This window comes from Lycorma delicatula, chromosome 7 (assembly GCF_047948215.1).
Source record: "Lycorma delicatula isolate Av1 chromosome 7, ASM4794821v1, whole genome shotgun sequence".
Classification (NCBI taxonomy): domain Eukaryota; kingdom Metazoa; phylum Arthropoda; class Insecta; order Hemiptera; family Fulgoridae; genus Lycorma; species Lycorma delicatula.
The window spans coordinates 76,867,770-76,889,689 of record NC_134461.1 but is presented as its reverse complement, the minus strand read 5'-3'; the positions used below and the strand labels follow the sequence as shown (position 1 = coordinate 76,889,689).

Below are 21,920 nucleotides of genomic sequence, written 5' to 3'. Positions count from 1 at the left end.
AAGGATATGTAGGAAAGAATGACGGTGTGTCAACATTTATATGCTGCAGCAAACGCCGGGTACGGACACCTACAGGTGCAGTACGACGTGGATGGTCCTCATACTTTCCTAGATTAGGATTTCTAAAGACTGAGTCAAGAGCCGGGTGATTTGGCTGTCCTCTGAGACGAGCAAAATAGGATAATAAAAGCTGGTCTCGTCTATCCCGAAGTGATGGTTCACCACAGTCTACAAGTAAGCTTGCGACAGGACTTGATCTAAACCCGCCTGTGGCAAGCCGAAGGAAAGCATGATGTACACTATCCAGCATTTTAAGCACGGTTTGACGAGCTGAAGAGTAGGCGAAACAACCATAATCTAAACGGGAGCGAACAAAGGAATAGTAAAAACGTATCATACATGACCTATCGGCTCCCCAGTTGGTGTTAGTAAGGACTCGCATCATATCTAGAAGTATGGAACATTTTGTTTTTAATTCTTTTATATGTTTGACCCAAGTAGGTCGGCTATCAAGAAATAAACCTAAAAACTTGACGTAGGTAGAAATAGTAATAGTCTCTCCGTTCAGAAACACTTGCGGAATAGAAGGGTTTCGTAGCCGAGAAAAAACTACACATTTTGTTTTTTCGGATGAAAATGTGAAACCAGTAATCCTGGACCAAGCTTCAAGGTGAGATATAGTGTTCTGCAGTAGTCTCTTTGCTCTATAGCAGAGTATGTGTTGAACGGCTTGCAATGTAAATAGCAAAGTCGTCAGCAATTAGAGAACATGAGACAGGAGCCTGCACAGATTTGGTAATATCGTTTATGGCTACAGAAAATAAGGTGGCACTTAATACACTACCTTGGGGCACTCCATTCTCCAAGATGACACTATCTGAGAGCGAATCATCAACACGAGCCGTTCGGTGATTTAAGAATCCCCGGATAAAAGCAAGCATATTGCCCTTGATTCCCCATTCTTTGAGAGTGTTAAGAATACCACGTCGCCAGGCTGTGTCATACGCCTTTTTTATATCGAAGAAGATAGCGGCGAGGTGCTGGCGATTTAGGAAAGCGTTTTGTATGGCTGTTTCTAGTGACACTAAATGGTCAATAGAAGATCGTCCTTGTCGAAAACCACACTGTTCTGGAGATAGAAAGCCATGTTTCTCCAAGTACCATGTGAGTCTGCGGTTTACCATTCTCTCCATTATTTTACACAAAACGCTTGTTAATGAAATAGGGCGGTAGCTTGAGGGACTGGTTTGGTCTTTGCCAGGTTTTAGTACTGTTATAATAAATGCTTCTGACCAGCCGGGTGGGAAGACTTGTTCGGAGAATAAACCGTTGAAAATATTCAAAAGTTGTTGTAGTGCCGAATTAGGAAGGTGTGAAAGCATGGAAAGGCGAATGTTGTCCGGTCCAGGGAAAGTGTCCCGTGAGTTTTTAAGTGCAGGTAACAATTCCTTAAATACGAATGGAGTGTTTAATTCACCAACCGAATCACCAATGTTTAACGATAATACTTCTATTTGTATCTTGTACCTTTGAAAATCGTTATTATATGATGAGGTGAGAGACACCGAGCGGAAAGATTTTGCTAGACTATTTGCCACTTCCGAGGGTGTTGAAAGGAGTTCTCCTTCATCAATAAGACCGAGAATAGATTGTTTCGGTGATCCGAAAATTGCACGAATTTTCTTCCATACAGTAGACGTGGGAGTAGTGCGTGAGATAGTGCTCACGTATTTCGTCAATGAATTACTCTTAGCGTCCAAGAATACTCGACGGCACACCGCTCTAGCCCTGCGGTATAAATTTAGATGTTCTGTTGTAGGCCTACGATTAAATTTGCGTAGTGCCTGCCGTCGATTCCTAATAGCATATTTGAAATCATCGTTCAACCATGGAACGAAAGGACGTCTAGGATTACCCGATGTTTGTGGGATATATCTGTTGGCATTCTCAAGTATCATGGACGTAAAAGAAGAATATTGGTCGAGGATGTTCACTCCATCGTCATACTGAGATTGGAATGCTTTATGGTATCCGTTCCAATCTGCCTTTTCAACAATCCATCTCCGTGGCCTTCTTTTAATCTCGCAGTCTACACCGAAACCAATAATAATTGGTCTATGATCACTGCCGTGAAAGTCATCACAAACAGACCAATTAAAATGAGGGAGCACATTCGGTGAGCATATGGAGAGATCAAGGTTAGATACAGTACCAGTTGATAAGGACATGAATGTGTGTGATCCATTATTCAGTAGGCAAAGGTCAAAGTCTTGTCTCAATCTGTTTATCATATTTCCTCGAGTGGAGCAGAAGGTTGAGCCCCAGGAAATATGATGGGCATTGAAGTGTCCTACTATTAACGATGGAGATTGTATTTGCGTGAGGAGACTTGAGACATCTAAAGCACTGAACTCAGTGTTCGGTGAGAGATACAGATTGCAGATATGCAATTTGAAGGGAATAGAGACCTTTACTGCAATAGCAGGAATGACAGTGTTTAGTTGAATTCTTGTAGCTGACACCCCATTCTTCATGAAAATCGCTACTCCACCACTCTCCCTACTGTCTACTAGGCAATCGTATCTCTCACAGAAGTATCCTCTAAGTGTAATTGGGTCATGTTGTAGAAGGTGAGTCTCTTGGAAACACATGATTAGTGGATCATGTGCGTGCGCTAGTACTCTAATATCTACAATGCGGGACCGAATACCTCTAACATTCCACTGAATAATGTTCATTAGTGTAAAAAAAATAAATAAAAAAATTAAATTTCGGAAATTATATAAAAATTAGCTGTACGTGATTCGGTTTTTCTTTTTTGTATTTTTTATTTTAAAGAACTCCGATGCCCTAGGGTCGGGTGGTTCTTCAACCATATCCTCCAGTATATGAGGTGATGGTGGAGGAGATTTATTTGAATGGGATGCTGCAGTTAACATCCCAGAGGGGGTGGTTATGTGGGTTCCCTTTACGGGGAGCTTATTAGGTGGCTTACTGCCAGCTGTGATAGTCGCTACTCGGGCCGGTACGACTTTGGGAGCAGGAACTTTCGTGTGTATCACGCTGTTGGATTCACTAACTGCGACGAAAGACGTTTTATTCATCTTTGTCAGCTCTGAGATAGTGGCTGTAAGTGAAGCTACTTGATCAGAAAGCATCTGAACAAGTTTTCTAAGTTCATTGCAGGATCCGCACTGCTGATTATTAACGTTTGTAAGAGTTTGTTTCGATGTAGCGGTAGCAAAAGATACATCTTGTTTAACCAGGTTCCGTGAATTATTTAACTTTTTGTATTCTCTTCGTGCGGCGGGGAAAGTTAGCTTTTGCTCCGTACAGATTTTGAGAATTGCCTTTTCTTCTTTAAAGATTGCGCAATCTCGGAAGCGGGCTGTATGTGGACCACTGCAGTTTGCGCATTTTTCACTTTCTTCGCAGTTAGTGTCATTGTGACCTTCTTTAGCACATCGAGCACAGATCTCAGTTTTCGTACAAGATGTTGTAGTTTGACCAAAACCTTGGCATCTGAAACATCGCCGTGGGTTGGGTATGAATGGTCGTACCCGAACCGAGAGGTAACCCACTTTAATCTTTTCTGGTGGAACAGGGAGATTGAATGTTAGTATAAGAGACGGTGTCGGTTCTTCTGTTCCGTTCTGCCGTTTCATAATACATTTCACTTCAACAACATCTTGGTGGCAAAGCTCGTCAACTATTTCAGTGATATCTATATCTAAAAGGTCTCACAAAAAATTACACCCCGGCTCGTATTTAAAGTTTTGTGGCTTTCTGCACTTATATTTATACCACACATATTACGGAGACGTAAGATAGATCGACTGTGTTCGTCGTTGAATGTTTCGATTAGAATCGATCCGTCGCGTAATTTCCTGATGTTCTTCGGGGAGCCACTTGCACCTGTTACAGTTTTGTTTATTAGGAAAGGTGAAACCTTTTGGAGGGAGCCACCTTTCTGACTATTTCGGAGAACAACGAATCGAATATTTTTAGAGTTCAAGTCTAAAGATTTGCAGTTCTCTTCGATAGGACTTTTATCCTCGTTAGACAAAGCTGATCGAGGTCTCTTCACAAGACTTAATTTGGTGGTTTTTTCAGATGGACCACCAACCATCTTGGAATTTAATATAGGAACAGAAATTTTGGTCCCACGGGTACCGGCGAAAAATGGACCACTCCAGCAGAGCGCACGCGTACTGGAGCTAGAGCTAAGTACAACTGGGTTCGCCCTGGTGCCCAGAGCACATCGTTCGAAACTCACTACGTAGAGCCATTCACCCAACGGCACGATTTGTTCCGTTTGCGTTGTTTACGGTTGCGTTTCGTAAGATGTCGCAACACCACCGAGTGTTAATGTAAGAAATATCAGTGTAGGATGTTGTTGTGTAATTGTGTAAGTATGTATGTTGTAATTTATGTAGTGTTCTTGGTGTATTATATGTGTATGATGTAAAGTGTTCTGCAGCTCACTGTATAGTGGGAAGAATAGCTGCAGAGGCTAGGCCCGTGGGGACGCCAACCCCCAAAGTCTTAAAGTATAAGACTCCCCGTCGGGGAAGCAAATGATATATGTATCCTATTGCCACAATAATGATAAAAAATTGTAGAAATATAAAAAAAATTGTTATACAAAGGTTTTTCAAATTATAACAAAATTAAATATTGTTACACTAAATCTGTAATTGTTCAGATGTAACAGATAGTAATAAATTACTTTTGGTCAGTTTTGAGGGAATTAATGAAGTATAAAAATTATTTTACTTTTAAAAAAATCATGAAAATTTGTTGCATAAAAAGGATTTTATAAAACATTAGGAAGTAACAATATTAAATTAACAAATAATGATTATATTTAAATGTCTGTGTTTTTTTAAACAATTTTATCACTGATGCCAAATTTCAATGGACTGTGAACTTGTTGGATTGTCATTTGGTAACTGAAATGTTCCTTTTTTGTCTGAAAATGCTGGTCCATTTTGAGCTGAGAATGTCTCTAGTGTTCCCTTTAAATAATAATTTTGTTTTGACTTCCAACAGTGGATCAGATACATCTGATCACAGTTTATTAATGATGAAATTTATGTTGAAGTTAGAAAACTAAAAAAAGAGAAAAGATATATAAATCAGATTAAAAGAAAATTTGTGTAAGTTTAAATAACCTCCATGAACTAGAGTAGACATTTTTGCAAGTAGATACATAAGAAAACTAATGTGTATGCCTTTAAAACACAAGATAGTAAGTATATTTGGAATAGCAGATAAATACAAAGTACAAAAATGTGAATGACAAATGAGCCAGTATATTGTATCAGCATTTAAGAGAGATACTGAGATGTAAAAAAAAAGATAATTAAAGGGAACATAGACTAACAAAAAAGTGGAGACAGGTTTAAATATTAGGTGGACATCAAGAGAAATATTAGGTAAAGTTTTTCATTGTTACTGGAGGAGAGAATAGAAACTGATAGAGCACTCTAAATTTGAAAAGAATTTAGTTTTAAATGAGCATTAATCTGAAGGAATTGATATACTGTTATAAATACCATATGTTGAACGAAATTATACCTGAATAGATTGTGTGAGACTGGAGAAGTGTCCTCAGATTTTGAAAAGAAAAATTTTATTGGATCTCTATATTGAAACAACAGGATCGTTTCAATATAATTTTGCTTTATGCTTATGAGGCATAAAGCAAAATTTGTATATCTATGGTTTTTTAATTCTTGTACCTTGTGTGAGATATTCTGGATAGCTTCATAATTGATACCTGATACAAACATAAGGAAATTCCATAAAATATAAACAGTAATTTAATATATAATCAATGCACTATATTAAATTTAAATAAAACTATTGTGATATTTTGAAAAATATTTTAATTTATATTTATTTAATAAATAAATTATTATTGTATGTCCGAGAAATCCCTGTACCCCTCCCTGCAATTAACAGTGGCTATTGTTTTAAAAGCTGTGTGGCATTCGGTTCCTAAGAAATAATTTTTTTATGTTATTGGTATCCCTGCTTTCAAGATTAGCAGGACATTTGCTCACTCTCTTGTTTCAACTGCAAAGTCATGGCTGATGTGAAGGTCTGTTACAGTGTTGAACAGTTGGTGTCATGTATTTGGGTTTATGGAACAAATAATGAATGCATTTCTTAATTACTTTAAAAATACTTGTATTGTAACTTAACAATAATCGATTGTAAGAACCATTTTTTTTCTTCCAATAGTTTTAAGACAGGTCAGATATTGAACAAAAGACATAAGTACAAAAATGTATTTCATTCACTGATTCAATTGAGTAGTCTCATATTAAATCTACTCCTAAACAAGTGGCCAAACTTAATATATTGTGGTCAACAATGCATAATCATATTAAAAAAGATTGAATATATAACCAGTATAATCAATCAAGATTTGTGAAGAATTATTGGATGAAGACATGGAACAATATGATGCAGCCTGCCATGCTTTATTAGCACAATTTAAAAATGTGTCCCACACTAGTGTTGTTTTCTGCTAAATGTACAGTTCATGAGAAGTATGTAGTTTTTGGCCTCAGGAGAATCCTCATTTCTTCCGCAAGTTAGACAGAAATCCACCACATCATGATATGGATTGTGATGACATCAAAATTACTTGTTTGGGTTTTATTTATTATTTTTTTTCTTCAGTCATTTGACTGGTTTGATGCAGCTCTCCAAGATTCCCTATCTAGTGTTAGTCATTTCATTTCAGTATATCCCCTACATCCTACATCTCAAACAATATGTTTTATATATTTCAAACGTTGCCTGCCTGCACAAAATTTTTTTCCTTTTAACTGTCCCTCCAACATTAAAGCAACTGTTCCAGGATGCCTTAATATGTGGCCTACAAGTCTGTCTCTTCTTTTAACAATATTTTTCCAAATGCTTCTTTCTTCATCTGTTTGACGCAACACCTCTTCATTTATCACGTTATCCATCCGATTTTTAACATTCTCTAATAGCACCACATTTCAAAAGCTTCTAATCTTTTCTTCTCAGGTACTCCGATCGTCCAAGTTTCTTTTCCATATAAAGCTACGCTCCAAACATATACTTTCAAAAATCTTTTCCTGACATTTAAATTTATTTTTGATGTCAACAAATTATATTTCTGACTGAAGGCTTGTTTCGCCTGCACTATTCGGCATTTTATATCACTCCTGCTTCGTCCATCTTTAGTAATTCTACTTCCCAAATAACAAAATTCTTCTACATCCATAATCTTTTCTCTTCCTATTTGTACATTTAGTGGTCCATCTTCGTTATTTCTACTACATTTTAACTTTCATTTTGTTCTTGTTTATTTTCTTGCGGTAGTTCTTGCATCGGACTTCATCCATGTCTTTCATTGTTCCTTTTAAATCCTTTTTACTCTCAGCTAGAATTACTATATCATCAGCAAATCGTAGCATCTTTATCTTATCACCTTGTACGGTTACTGCGGATCTAAATTGTTCTTTAACATCATTAACTTTTAATTCTACATAAAAATTGAAAAGTAACTGGGGTAGGAATCATCCTTGTTGGACTCCCTTTTTTATTACATCTTCTTTCTTAAGTTTTTCGATTATTACTATTGCAGTTTTTTTCCTGTAAACCAGAGGTTCCGAAACTTATTTTTCTCATAGACCACTTTCAAAATTTTGCTGGTTCCGGTGGACCCCCTGCAGCTACATTTCTACCATATTTCCAGTTGACGGAAAATGTGAAAAATAGATCTAACTATGAAAATTTGCGTTACAGCTGAGTTCCACGAACTCACAGCTTCCGAAAAAAAAGTGAGAATTGATTGGTTAATTTTTGATTGACTGTGCTGTGAGTGGATGTCAAAAAAGTGTAAAGTTGGCCAATCAAAAAAAATGCTTCCATCCAATTTTACATTTTTGACATCTACTCACAGCACAAGAAAGCAATCAATTCTCACTTATTTTAGTTAGAAAACTTCCCATTCAGAGTGGTAAAAAGCAAAAGAAAAATAGTATATTTTTTTGTGTTGCATTTATTCAAATATGTAATCATTACACTATTAATTATTATTGTTATCATATTGCAATGTAATATAATAAAATTGTCGTAATATAATTAAAATTAAACATTAATAACGTAATGTAACTTCTACAATGACAATCACAAAATAGTTACAATTTTAATGGGAGGGATGTACTTGATGGATTGACAGCAAATTATCAATATTTGGCTTCAGTTTTGTTAGGAATAAGTGCAAATCTCCCCGTTCTGTGATATTGAATCTGCTCCTTTTTTTTTGATAAAAGGTTTGTAACGACACTAAAACTTTTTTTGACAACATATGACAAGGGAAACGCTATCAAAAGCTTTCTCGCAATTCCCCACAGTCCAGGATATTTTTCTGATATTTCTGCCTGCAGCCAAAATGTTTGATACCCTCTTTTAAATTTCACCTTCAGCTCCTCATTAGTGCTAAGGTCGAATAGCTCCTCTTGTAATATCACATTCTCCACTTCCGTTTCATCAAATGGATTTATGATCCATGGTGGTATTTCCATCGTCAGAATATCTTCAAATCTGATTTTGAAGTCATCATGCAGGGCAATTAAATGTTGAACATATGTCTGAATATCCTCATCAAGGCATTCTACCTGTGACAAGTTTGAAAACTGGGAAAATACGTGCCGACTAATATTTTGGTTCATAAATTTCAATTTTCCAAGAAAAGCTGAAATTACACACTTTGTTTTTATTAAATTGAGACTGTCCCCTTGTAATTGTAAGTTAATGTCATTAAATTTTTTGAACAAATCTGTCAAATACGCGATGTCAGCTTTCAAAGTGATCAGGTTTTCTTTTAAATCTGAATCTTTACCTTACAGAAACTCTAAAACTGATTCAAAAAGTGAGTAAAATCTTGTTAAACATGCACCTTTCGACAACCAGCGTACTTCAGTATGTAACAGCAATCGTTGGAAGTCATCATTTTCATCGCACAATTGGGCAAATAAACGCGTATTCAATGCATTGCTTCTTATCTTGTTAACAGCATTAATTACAAGTTGAAGCGATTGGTGCAATCTATCACTCAGATTTTTCGCTACTAGGTGTTGTCGGTGGATGACACAGTGAATTGCAGTTACCTCTGGTATAATTCTTTTAAAATGGCTTATAAACCCACGATATCGCCCGACCACGGCAGGAGCTCCATCTCTTGCCACCGAAATGACGTTTGTGAATGGAACTGATTTTTCGTTAAAAAAATCACTCAGGACATTAAATAATGATTCACCTTTAGTGTCCGTCTCCAAAGTTTTCGCGAATAGAAGGTCTTCATGAATTTCTTCGTCCATAACAAATCGAACATATGCCAGTAATAATGCTTCATTACCAGGTAAAGTTGACTCGTCCAGTTGAATAGAAAAATGAGTTGTTTGCAGATAATTACACAAGAAACTTTCAATATCAGAGCTCATTTCATCAATACGTCTTTGTACAGTGTTGTTACTCAAAGAAATTCTTTTGAGTATGTCAAAAGGAGATTTGTGCAGAACAGTTTTTAAAACCTCTTCAACAGCGGGTAAAATTAACTGTTCTCCAATGGTGTGCGGTTTTCCAGATTTCGCTATAAGTAATGAAATATTGTACGATGCCCGCAAGCCATCATCGTTACTTTCAGACGTTGAAGCGAACATACTGTGTACGGTAGCTCTCTTTTCATATTTTTCCTTCAATGTTTGAAAATAGTTCAAATCTTTACCTATTTTATCAGGATGACACCTTCTTAGATGATCTTCGAGCTTCGATGGTTTCATAGTCATTGCTCAAAATTTTGCTGCCCAAAAGTCATATAGGCAATCGCTTGTCTGCCTTTGATGGAAGAAATCAAAATTAAAAATAATCAATACTGTACAGTCGACATTTCTTCTTAGATTCAGCCATGTTTAGTATAGTTACCTACCGGTAAATAGAAAAAAAACTTTGTTTTAGTAATCTCAAGGCGGTCTTACTTAACAGGATATGACTATTTTAACAGAATAGGATTAATTAATTATTGCAATGAAATAAAGTACCAGCGGCAAACTGATTCTAATTATTAAAAGCAATAAAACGGTAAGATCCATAATAAAGTTTTATGAAAATGGCTGAACCGATTTTAATGTGATGTAAAACATTTTTTCATTAATTATATTTTGATATATTTCTGTAAATTCTATAGAAAATACTTTTAAATAACCAATATTTTGATATCACAACTCTGCGATTTTAATCATTCATTTATTACTTAAAGACAGGTACAATTTATGAAAATATACAACGTGTAACAGAATAAGGGTTACAACCGGGAAATGGTATGTTCAGGATCAGTTTTTAAGTCGATTCCAATAGTTCTTTTTTATATATCTGGAAAAAAATTAGACCAAAAATTAATAAATCCTTAAAAGGAAGAGATTTCTTTTAGGAATAAGCCTCGCCCTTTGCACCTACGTATTTTTTGTAATTTATGCATTTTTTGTTTACTGACGTGTACAATATATTGTCAAATAAATAAATAAACAATAAATAAAGTAAAAGTAAGTACTTACTAATTTTTCCGACACTGGCAAACGCTAACATCTATTCACTTTACTTTTCTTTTCGAAATTCCGGAAACAAATGAGTAACGTTTATCCTTGGCAATCGTATTTATATTAATGAAGAATCAAACAAGTTCATGCAAGATTGCTAGCACACACACCACAAGTCGTATTTCGTCCCTTTGCACGTCTGAACAAGCGTTGCGGACGGCGGCAGCGGCGGCGCTGTGCAAGTCTCGACACGTTCGCTGTACTGAATATGGAATATGCAAGTTTTTACAAGTAACAGTCGCTGAGCTTCTCAAAACATTATCTGCCTAGATTGATACGCAAAGTCAAGCCAACATTTTAGTTCTTCACTATCGAAACCAGATGAATTTTCGTGGACCCCCGCTTACGAATTGTGAACCCCCATTTTTTTGTCACGCCAACGTAAACCCCCGTCGAGTATCCCGTGGACCCCTGGAGGTCCACCTGGACCACTTTGGGAATCAATGCTGTAAACGTTAGCTATTGTTCTTCTGTCTGTACTTGAACCCTAATTTTTTTTTAAATGCTGAACATTTTATTCCAGTCTACGTTATCAATGCCTTTTCTAGGTCTATAAATGCCATGTATGTTAGTTTGTTTTTCTTTAATCTTCCTTCTACTATTAATATGAGCCCTAAAATTGCTTCCCTTGTCCCTATACTTTTCCTGAAACCAAATTGGTCTTCTTCCACTCTCCTTTCAATTCTTCTGTACAAAAGAATTGAGAGAAGATTTTTTTTAAGAGTATGTATTTACATACTCTTAAAAAAAATCTCCTGAGATGTAAGGTGAACCTTACTTGCATAAGTTTTTAGGATAACATTATGGAGGAAAGGAATATCCTTAAGAATCATAGAAATGGTAATAAGGATTGTTCAAAAAATTGTGAAGTAGTAAGAATTGCATTAGGGAAGACTGAATTTTGTGTAGAAATTAACAGTATATGCTCCCTGTTACTTTACCTTTGTTATTTATCTGTTATGATGAGATCAATAAGAAGGTGAAAAGGAAAATAAAAAACAAGAGAATGGTGGTTATTTGCTGATCTCATTGTCAGTTTGGGAGAAAAAGTGGATTTAGTCTGTTACTTTTTGCGCAGACGAAAGAAATAATAAAGTTAAAGATGACAAAAGCATATAGAAAAGCAAATTATTACTAGTAATGAAAAATTATAGAAATGGAAGCGATAATTTGGAATTACTTTCAAGGAGAAGCTTAAAAAAGTGTTATATGTTTTATGCTATGAAATGATCAAGGATGAGAAGATCAACTGGGAAATTAATAGTATAGTGCAGAGGAGGATTTTCTTTTACTGCAAGTAAGGAAATAAACAATAATCATGCATTACTATCCTAATATTAGTTCAAAGCCTTGGGTGACTATAAGAAGAAAGGATATAAAATGCAGGGACTGAAATTTACAGTTTTTAAGAAACACAGAAAAGGAAAAAATACTGATATAAGAGAATAGATAAGATGTAGAGCACTACATGAGAGAATTGGACAAGATTGAATTGAGATTTAAAGAAGAGAATAGTGAGAAAAAATGGTGAATAGAAAGAAAAGCAGTGACACATTAATAATTTAATTTTGGCATTTTTTTGTAAGATTTATTACAATAATTTTTTCTTTCTTAATTAGAATTATTATTGGAAATAGTTTCTGTAAATATTGTGAAAAATATTTTTCATAAATTTTACTGTTAATTAACTTCTGCCTTTATTATAAGAAAGTTTCATTAAAAGTAGTAAAACATTCATATTTTTTGTACAATGTTAATATTTATCTAGCAGTCCCTATTTTCATAGTTGATTTGAAATATTAAATAGCAATAATGATATTCAAATAAAAATAATTTTGCTTTAAGAATTTTTAGTAAATTGTAGTGTTTGTACTCGTATATATACTGCAGTCTTTCTTTGTCTTCAACGATAGATTTTGATCTCTTTAAGGGTTGGATATAAGGAAATATTTTTAAAAAAAGATTTATTTGGTAATTTAAATATTATTTTAGCTTATATATCTTCAAAAATACTTCATACTGTTAGTGCACTGATCTCAATATTTTATTTTCTGTTTGTAATCTTGGTGGAATTCTGTTGGCGTGAAAGAGTATGATCCCGTAGCAAATTGTCTTTGTTCTCTTCAGTTATTTTAAAACATTTCAAATTAATTATAATTTTGTAAAAAAAACTTCATGAGCAAATTTTAGAAAGAAGGTTTAAGAACAATAATTGCAGGTATTTTGACCAACACTTACTTACTGATGGGAGTGGCACAACATCATGAAGTTACCGATTCATGGGTGAAGCACCCATGAATTATTGACACATGTCTCTGATTGCTTATTTCTTACTTCTCTCTTATATTACATTATTGTTAAACAAAATTCTTTGTTATCTACTGTGCTTGAAAATTTTTTAACAGCAGGAAAATAAAGAGAATCAACCTTTATGTTATTCAGTTACTAGTTATTAAACTGATAATTCTGCAGTAAAAATTTCTTTTAAATATAAGAAACGAAGTACGGTCACCTCCTAGTGATGCTTGTTGGATAACGCTAAGAACCACGCAAAATACTTTTTTACTCGTACAAGGATGGGTAGTCAGTTATAACTAATATTTTTAAGATAGATGGTTACTGTTTTGAAAGCTGCATTCTTCAGAACACTCAGAGTTTTGGGTCTGTACTGCCCAAACTGCTGCTCTGAAGAAATTACAATACAATGATATTTTTCATAAATTGAATAATCTTTCATTTTTATTTGTCATTATTATTCTCACTAGCGTGAGTTTAATGAACTCAGAGGGCTAGATGAGAAAGTTGAATGAAGTGAGCCCTGACCTGTTAAATATCAACTGACCGCGAAGGAAAACGCTAGTAACCATATAGTGCGGTTGAAGCTGAGTCGCAGATGCTAATATATTTATAAATAAGCAGGTAATTCACGAAGAATGTAATTAACTTCCTACTACTGAAAATAAAGAAAAAAAAATCATATAAACCTAAGTTCGGAAACGCTTCGTTAGTGAGTGTCGGCTAGCGAAGATTTCGCCCTGACTTCTGCGCCTACGATAAAATTGAAACTAACTGTAATTCTTGGGAACCAAATGAAGGGGTAAATTTATTGATTTTTATATGAAATCTGATCAGTAAAACTGAAAAAAGATAAGTCCCAGAACTTTTAGTACTTTCTGAGAAATTTGGGGTAAAACAAAAGATTGGAATCAAAAAACACATTAATTTATTTTTGTGTAAGATAATTTTGTTAAACTGATAATAAAAATGTCATTTATAAACAAAACTTGTAGAGAATTTGATTTTGATTAAAATGGTACGAATAAAGTCCACTTATATAAAAAAATAAAGTGCACTTACGTACTTAGGAAAATATAGTTATGTAACATGTTATGTTACGCCAAAAATCAGTTCAAACATTCATAACTGATAGCGGTCAAATAGACACCAAAATAGAAAATATAAGTTAACAAACAAAACGGGCTAATTATGTCAAATTTATACAAAATAGAAAATTTATTGTGCACAATACAAAAACAAAACTTCAGTTATATAAACAGTGGAAAACAATTACCAGTTATTTTTTAGTGTTGAAAAAAAATCCTCATAACAATGTGGTTTTGTATTAAATGGAATATGAATGAAAATAGGTTGTTTCTCATTATATGTTCTGTGCAATATTTTGTCGTATTTGTACCCATCCTAAAATTTTTGAACTTCAAACTAATTCATTTGATCTTTAGCTTTTTATTTTGTAATCATTATGTATGAGGAATTTTTGATGTTCACTTTAAAAAGAAATTGATATTCTCATGTGTAATCGCTCATACTTCTGTATCTTTATCATATTTTATATATTACCCACCTTATGGAATAGTTAACATATCTTCAAAATTTCGGATGCTGTACTGACACTGTACTGAATTGTTGCTCTGAAGAAATTACAAAAGACTTACATTTTTTTATAAATTGAACAGGCTTTAAAATTTTTGTTTATCATTATTATTCTCACAAGCAAGAGTTTAATGAACACTGGCGCGTCAAAGAGACAGAGCTCCTGACCGGCTAGTTAACTTATAATTAATAATCTGTTAATGTTCAATTTGTCATCAAAAATGTTCTGAAATGTCAATATGTAAACTGGATGTATGTATCATCAATTTTGTAAAAAAAAAAAAAATACAAAAAAAAGATTTTTATATTTACAATTGTACATTAATGTAAGGAATGTAAAAGAATGATTTCTTTTTTTTTACACTTATTTACTTTTGTTTTATGATCAAGCTAATCTCCTGATTCTTTAAACAAATTATTTTTTATCCCAGTTTTTGGAAACTTTCTTAAGTTTTCTTTCTTTTAAATTTAACCTATGTCATTTTAAACTTTGTTGATTTAAATTACATCACATAAACAAAATAAAAAAAAAAAAATGATCATACTATTGCAGCTGTTAAAAAATTAATAATGTTCTAAGAAGTTAAGTTGATGTCAAGTTAAGTTAATGTTCAACCTTTTAGTAAAAAGCAAAGAAAAATTAAGATAGGAATAAAAATTAACTACTGACAAAGGTGCTGCATAATAATACCAAAACGTTTTTAAGCAGAAAAATGAGTATTCAGGCAACAAAATTACACTGATTAACCAACCTAACTTTAGATATCACTCTTGATACTTTTTTAATTTATGTTTTCTAGAAATTAATTAAAATTAAATATTGAACACCACTTCATAAACTCACAACATATTTCATAAATTATCTATTAAAATAACTACTTTTAAGTAAAGTAGTTTTGTGAATTTGGTAAACAGTAAAGGATTTATAAAAAAAAAAGTTGTACTGATTAGTTACTTTTAATATTAAAATTTCTAGTAGTAACTAATCAGTATAATTTTCAATGAAAGACTAATATTAGAAAGCGAAAGCTTCAATATATATTTAATGAAAGAAAAATAATCTCTTAAAGTTTTATTAAATTCAAATAATAGTTTCATTACCTTATTTAAAGAAATATGACACAAAACTATGATAATTAAGTAACGTTTTCTCGATGAAATAAAAACAATATAGAAAAAATTAATATTCGTGTTCGGCGTTTTTAATACTATTTTGTTAGTTTTCGCAAAACTTCCCTCCCAAAGTTAATTTAATTAAATCACTCCATCTCCTGCGACATCTATTGAAAAAAAATTGATTCAAGTATTATAAACACGTGTGATCTTTTAGGTTATGGTATACTGTAAGCGTTGTAGTGTTGTATAGTTTTGTTAATTATTTTTTAAGCGGAACATACTTATAGCTCATTGAAGGTAACTTATTCCATAAATTTTCTGTGAGGGTTACAAATTTGGATTCTTGAAGTACACACTAATTTGTCGTATTTACTGACATTGGTTTTTTTTTAAACATTTTAAATTGTACAATATTGCTGTAGCTTAGCTAAGTTTCTTATTTACAACCAAGTTATTTATTTATTTCATGCGAGAATTCAGTTTCTGTTGTAAATTCTTTAATTTTAAAATTTAGGTTAGTTTTAAACTTTTTTGAGTGAACAATTAGAAAAATGATTCTCTCTTCAGAAAGTGAAGACCAAAGAAACATTGTAGTGTAGTTGAGTAAATGTAATTCATTATTTATTAATAAAAAAACACAGACTTGTATTAAATAAAAATTACAAAACATAATAATAGCAAAAAAGACACACTAAAGGATTGTAAGGAAACTCTTTTAAACGTGAAATACAACAAACAAATATAGATGTAAAGAATAAATTATTTGTATTTATTAATTGATTTTAGAAATAATCTGATGGTCAGAATGATTGCTTTTGGAATACAGACGCTTAACATGTTTGCTGTTTCTTATGAGTATTTTGCAACACTAAAAATAATATTGCATAATTGCCCTGATTATTATCCCTGTAGTTTTAACAACCATCATTTACTGGTTTAACGCTTCTGTCATTTTAATACTTTGTATTTTTTATTTAACTTGTCCTTTTTTTAATCCCTTTCTTATTAATAATTGGAGAAACTTGACTTATAACACACATGGTATTTAGTACTTTTAAGTAATAACAGTTGTTTCAAGTTAATTGCTTAATTTATTAATTTGTGTATAGAAATCATTTAATAATTATAACCTTGGTTGAAAGATTATTTATCAAATACATAGATATTATATTATCAGAACAGCAATTTTAATATATCCTAGTGTCAAAATTCTAAATCTTGAGATTGTACATAATATAATGTACATTCTGTTAAAAATATTTTTTATCAAATCCGAGTTATTAATGTTTTTAAATTATTTAAAGAGAAACTGTAATATTTGAAATCCTTTTAAAAATCATTTAATATATATTTTATTTTTGTTAATTACAAATTGAAAATTGGTATTTTTATATATAACATTTATTAGACTTTTTTTTTACAGATGAGGTATTTTGATAAGGTGAACAAATCCCCAAATAAAAGTAGTGGATTAGATAATAATGAGGAAATTAAAGTATATGAAGGAGGCCTTGCTGAAGGTAAAAAACGAAAAACAAAACATTTGGAAGAAAGAAAAAAACATAAAGATAGACTCAAAAAAATTGCTAACTTGAGTAAAGACAATGATAATGATGTAAATGTACAAAATGTACACACTAAACTTGTTTCAAAATATAAACTATTAGCTGAGAAGAAAAAGAAACGTAATAAAAATGAATCAAATTCAAAAGTAGATCATGTATCTGTACCGAAAGAGAAATTACAAAAGTATAGTAGAGGTGATGGATTTGAAGGAACTGGGGTAAAAACTAAACTTATGAAGAAAAAACTTTTACAGAAAGAGCAGAATATGCAATGGGCTGCTGAGCAGGCAGCTCGTGCTGAGATTCTTTTGCTTGGAGAATCTGGGTAAGTTTTTTTATACATAATTTGAAGTGTTTTGAAAACTTTGATTGTGATTTAACAGTTTGGGTGTAAACAGAGTATGTGAAAAAGTTGAAAATTATTTACTCTATTTTAAATTATATGGAAATTTATTCTTTCAGATGATCTTGGAGTTAATTATGAAACTCTTTCATTAGTGGCATTTCTGGTGGTACTGCTAACTCAAAAATATTTGAAAAGGTAGTTTTCAACTGGCTTAAACTGGCCAGTTACTGGTTTAGACTTTAGAGTTGGAAACTGTGTAAAAATAAATTAAGAAACAGACTAAATAATTAGAAATCATTGGTTCCAATTTGTCAAAATATCAGATGGAATATTTACGTATTCAGTATTAAGTTAAGCATAATTTTTATGTGATTTGACACTGATATGATCTGGTGCTAATATGTATACATCAGAGGTAGTTACTTTACAGTTGTACATTCAGTTATTTAACATCTCATTCACTTAGTAATAAATGAAAATAAATTCAACTTTACTAACTTTAAAAGTAATTATAATTACTTTTAAAGATAGTAAGTTAAATAAAACAATCCAATAATAATAAAAGAGTTAGTGATATGATAAATCAATCATCATTAAGTAAAATTCTTAAATGTAATAACCTGTCATAAACTTGAATATTGCGCTATGATTAATGTCAAGATTCATAATAATAAATTGACAAGAACATTTTGTCATAGATTGTTATTCTCTGATATACAGTATCCTTATTTTTTTATTTTTTGATCACCATTTTAAAAAAATGTAGACCATTGAAGAAACTCATTAGATTTGGGGTAGGAGTAAGGAAACATGCAGTCTAGGTGACGAAGAAGAAAAATTGTGATGTGAAGTTTACCTGTGATTGTAGGAAAATTTCTATAAAAAGGCTGAAAAATTTTTAATTGAAAATATTTTTATTCCATTGAAGAATTATCCTCAGTAATAATAATAATAGTAACCAAGAAATAAAAAAGTAGTTGTAGGTTTAGGAGTTGATAACATTGGTGTTATAACGTAGTTGGTAGGAGTTGTTCAACTTTTGACTCTAGCAAAATTAGTACTCAGTAATAAATCACCATGCGATGATTATATATATAACACATAACATAATTCCATTGATGAGGGAGTTGTTTAATTAGCTCTAAAAAGAGCTTTCAGAAGAAAAATTACCATGTAATTTGTAAGTTAGTTGAATATTAGTTTTAAATATATAAAAAAATATACACACATGTTTTGTTATACTGATCGACAAAGATATCTAAATTGATTTTATTGTTTGACTACTGAAAGGTGAAGTGATTATTCAAAACTTTATATATATTCTGGATGAATTAAGTTAATAGCTGTAATACGTCAGGATTTGAACCATCTTTCATGAAATTGATATCCATAAATAAAACAAAATAAATATAACCGTCATCAAATAAATAATTACCTGCCCGTTAAAAAGAAAGATACAGCAGCAAGGGACTTTTGTCCATGTTCTGTGATTAGTTGGGAGATACATAATTCTCCAGGTATACTTGTGTTCTGAAATTGATATATATAAGTAATGAACACCAGTATGTAATAATCTATTACATACTAAATTCCTGCAAATTGAAAAAAATGACCTTATCCGCAAAAAAAATCATTTTTTTAGCAGATAAGGTTAATTTTCAAAAATTCAGAATATTTTTAATGATTACATTTTAATAGATTTTATTTCAATATCTGATTAAAAACGCCAGCAATTAATAAAATAATTCCTTTTTATTGGAAAATAGTAACAAAAAATTATGAATTTTTTATTTTCCTCATTTTTTATAAAAATATTTATTTCTAATTTTATGATATATAAATAGTTTTGAGCATTAAAAATGTTGTAATTGTGAAACAATTTTTTTTTCTTTTTTTATTTGGGGACTCCCATACTAAAAGGGAAGCATTTGGGTAAAATTAATTTTTAAGAAAATAATCCTTAAGTGGTGATAATAAATTTTAAAATTGTTTAAAAAATATAAAGATACAGCCACAATTCTAAATAAACAAAGTTATAATTTTCTAGGAAGGGGGAGAAAAGTTTTGCCTGAATTTTTTTCCAAGAAATACTGAGAGGAAGAGCTGTCGAAAAATTAAGATTGTTTCATTTTAAATGGAGTGGGTAACTTGCAAGAGCATTTAAATTTAAAATAAATTTACAATAAAAATTTTTTTTAATTGGTGCAATCAATGTAGTGAATGCGTTGCTAGTTATTCTTGGGAATGACTAGTTTATTTTCAGGAGTAACTTGTGTGATACATGTTAGATAACTACTGTTCAGTTTTATTTTTAATGAAAAACTGTTTTTGGAGAAGGTATTCAATCTTTCAGGTAACAGCAGTCTCTGTTTTAGTTGCTGTTTGCAACCTGAATATCTGTTTGTTTTGAATAACTTTGGGAACATAAGATAGTAAGTTATTATCTTTTGTTTTTGCAACAATTGTAACATCTTTGAAAAAGATTGAAGGGTGTGAAAAAAACTTAAGTTTTGCATAATCTACACACAAAAAACTGGCAAAAATAAATGTAAAGATAAAAAATTATTTTAAATCTATTTTTTATTTAGTATTTCTTGTTTATATTTTCATTAAATTAATTGTTTTTTCCTTTTTAGTGCAGTTGAAGCAGAAGATGGTGAAGTGACTCGTCAATATAGACAAAAAGAAATTGTAAATAATGTTGATATTACTAGTGCAAAAAAGAGTTTTGAATTACGCCTTAGACAGTTTGGGCCATACAGGTTAATTTTATTTATTTTGATAGCTGTTTAGTATCTATAAATAAAGCTGTATGAAACGATAAGCATGCATACACACACACACACATATATATATATATATACAGGGTGTCCCATATAAAACACAACCCATCAATCACTCATCCATGAAATTTCAAAAGTCAAGCTTACTCCCCTACTCGTTACTGAAATGGACTCGTCCAACATCTGAACATCGCGGCGACGCAGTAGAGCACTACCGATAGTAACAACAATGCAATCATAACGTTCAGTGTATTGCTAGAGACAAGATGGTGTTTTCGCTAGACGAACGTGTTTTCATTGTTGAGTCATACTTCAGTATGAAATCGGCGGTTGCAGTGCAAGATTTGTTTCGCCATAAGTACCCAGATAAACCAGCTCCTAACAAAACCTCAGTATTAAGGTTAGTTGCAAAATTTAGAGAGACTGGTTCTGTTAATAACAAGGAACACAAAAGATCTGCATCAGTGTTGAATACAGATACAGTCACTGAAATCAAAGACCGATTACTCGCCTCGCTAAATAAGTTGATCAGACCAATAAGATAAGTTGAATAAGTTGATCAGACAATAAGTTGATCTGCTGAAATTAATTTGTCTAAATCAACTGTTCATCGGGCGACCAAACGATTACAATTACGACCTTATCGTATTCAAACGGTTCATCGACTTCTTGAGCCCGAGAAAGAAAAACGGCTACAATATTGTCAACGGTTCCGTCGATTTCTGCGTGAGGGAATTAATGTTATGGATTCGTTATTTTTCACAGATGAAGCACGGTTTCATTTGGATGGCTACGTAAACAGCCATCCAAATTCCAGTAGAATTTGGAGTGCTGAAAATCCCCATGTTTATCACAAAAAACAATTACACCCGCAGAAGTTGGGCGTGTGGTGCGTGATATCGCGGAAGAAAATAATCGGTCCTATTTTTTTCGAGTAGACCATTAATGCAGAACGATATCAGGATATTTTATTTCAGTTCATTGCACTCTTGGAAGAGGAAAACAGACACTGCTGGCTACAACATGACGGTGCGACATCGCACTACGCAGGTTCAAATTCTGTGAGGAATTCTTTGGGTAATCGTGTTATCGGTCGAGGCTTGTGGCCACCAAGGCCTCCAGATTTGACTGCGGCGGATTTTTTTCTATCGGGTTACCTCAAAGAAAAAGCCTACAGCAACAAACCAGGAACACTTCAACAATTGAAAGTCAATATTGAACAAGCTGTATTGAATATCCAGCCACAAACTTTGAAAAAAGTTGCAAGAAATGCTGTAAAAAGAATTGAAGCTTGTATTCAAGAAGATGGCGGCCACTTTTAACATTTACTCTAAATGTAAGGTAATGGATGGTAATAATAAAAATTACATTTACATTTACACATGCCTTTTTATTATTTCAATACCTACCAATATAAGGTTGGGTTGCATTTTATATGGGACACCCTGTATATACATACACACACACACACACACACACAACAAAACATACATATAACACACCACACACACACATATATAAATGAGAAAATAGACTATTGCATATTCATACATGTTATACGGCTTTAGTACTGAAT

The 21,920-nt window shown here is 32.3% G+C and overlaps 1 protein-coding gene across 1 annotated transcript in view; it reads left to right on the top strand.

Annotated features, from left to right (window-relative positions):
* Positions 1-15,847: 15,847 nt before the first annotated feature.
* The window catches only part of LOC142327991 (WD repeat-containing protein 46), a 33,416-nt gene continuing 27,343 nt past the window's right edge, over positions 15,848-21,920 (top strand). The window contains exons 1-3 of the mRNA XM_075371419.1: positions 15,848-15,947; positions 17,074-17,540; positions 20,198-20,323. Of these exons, the coding sequence (XP_075227534.1) occupies positions 17,074-17,540; positions 20,198-20,323 (593 nt within the window). The 5' untranslated portion in view covers positions 15,848-15,947. The remainder of the gene's footprint in view (positions 15,948-17,073; positions 17,541-20,197; positions 20,324-21,920) is intronic.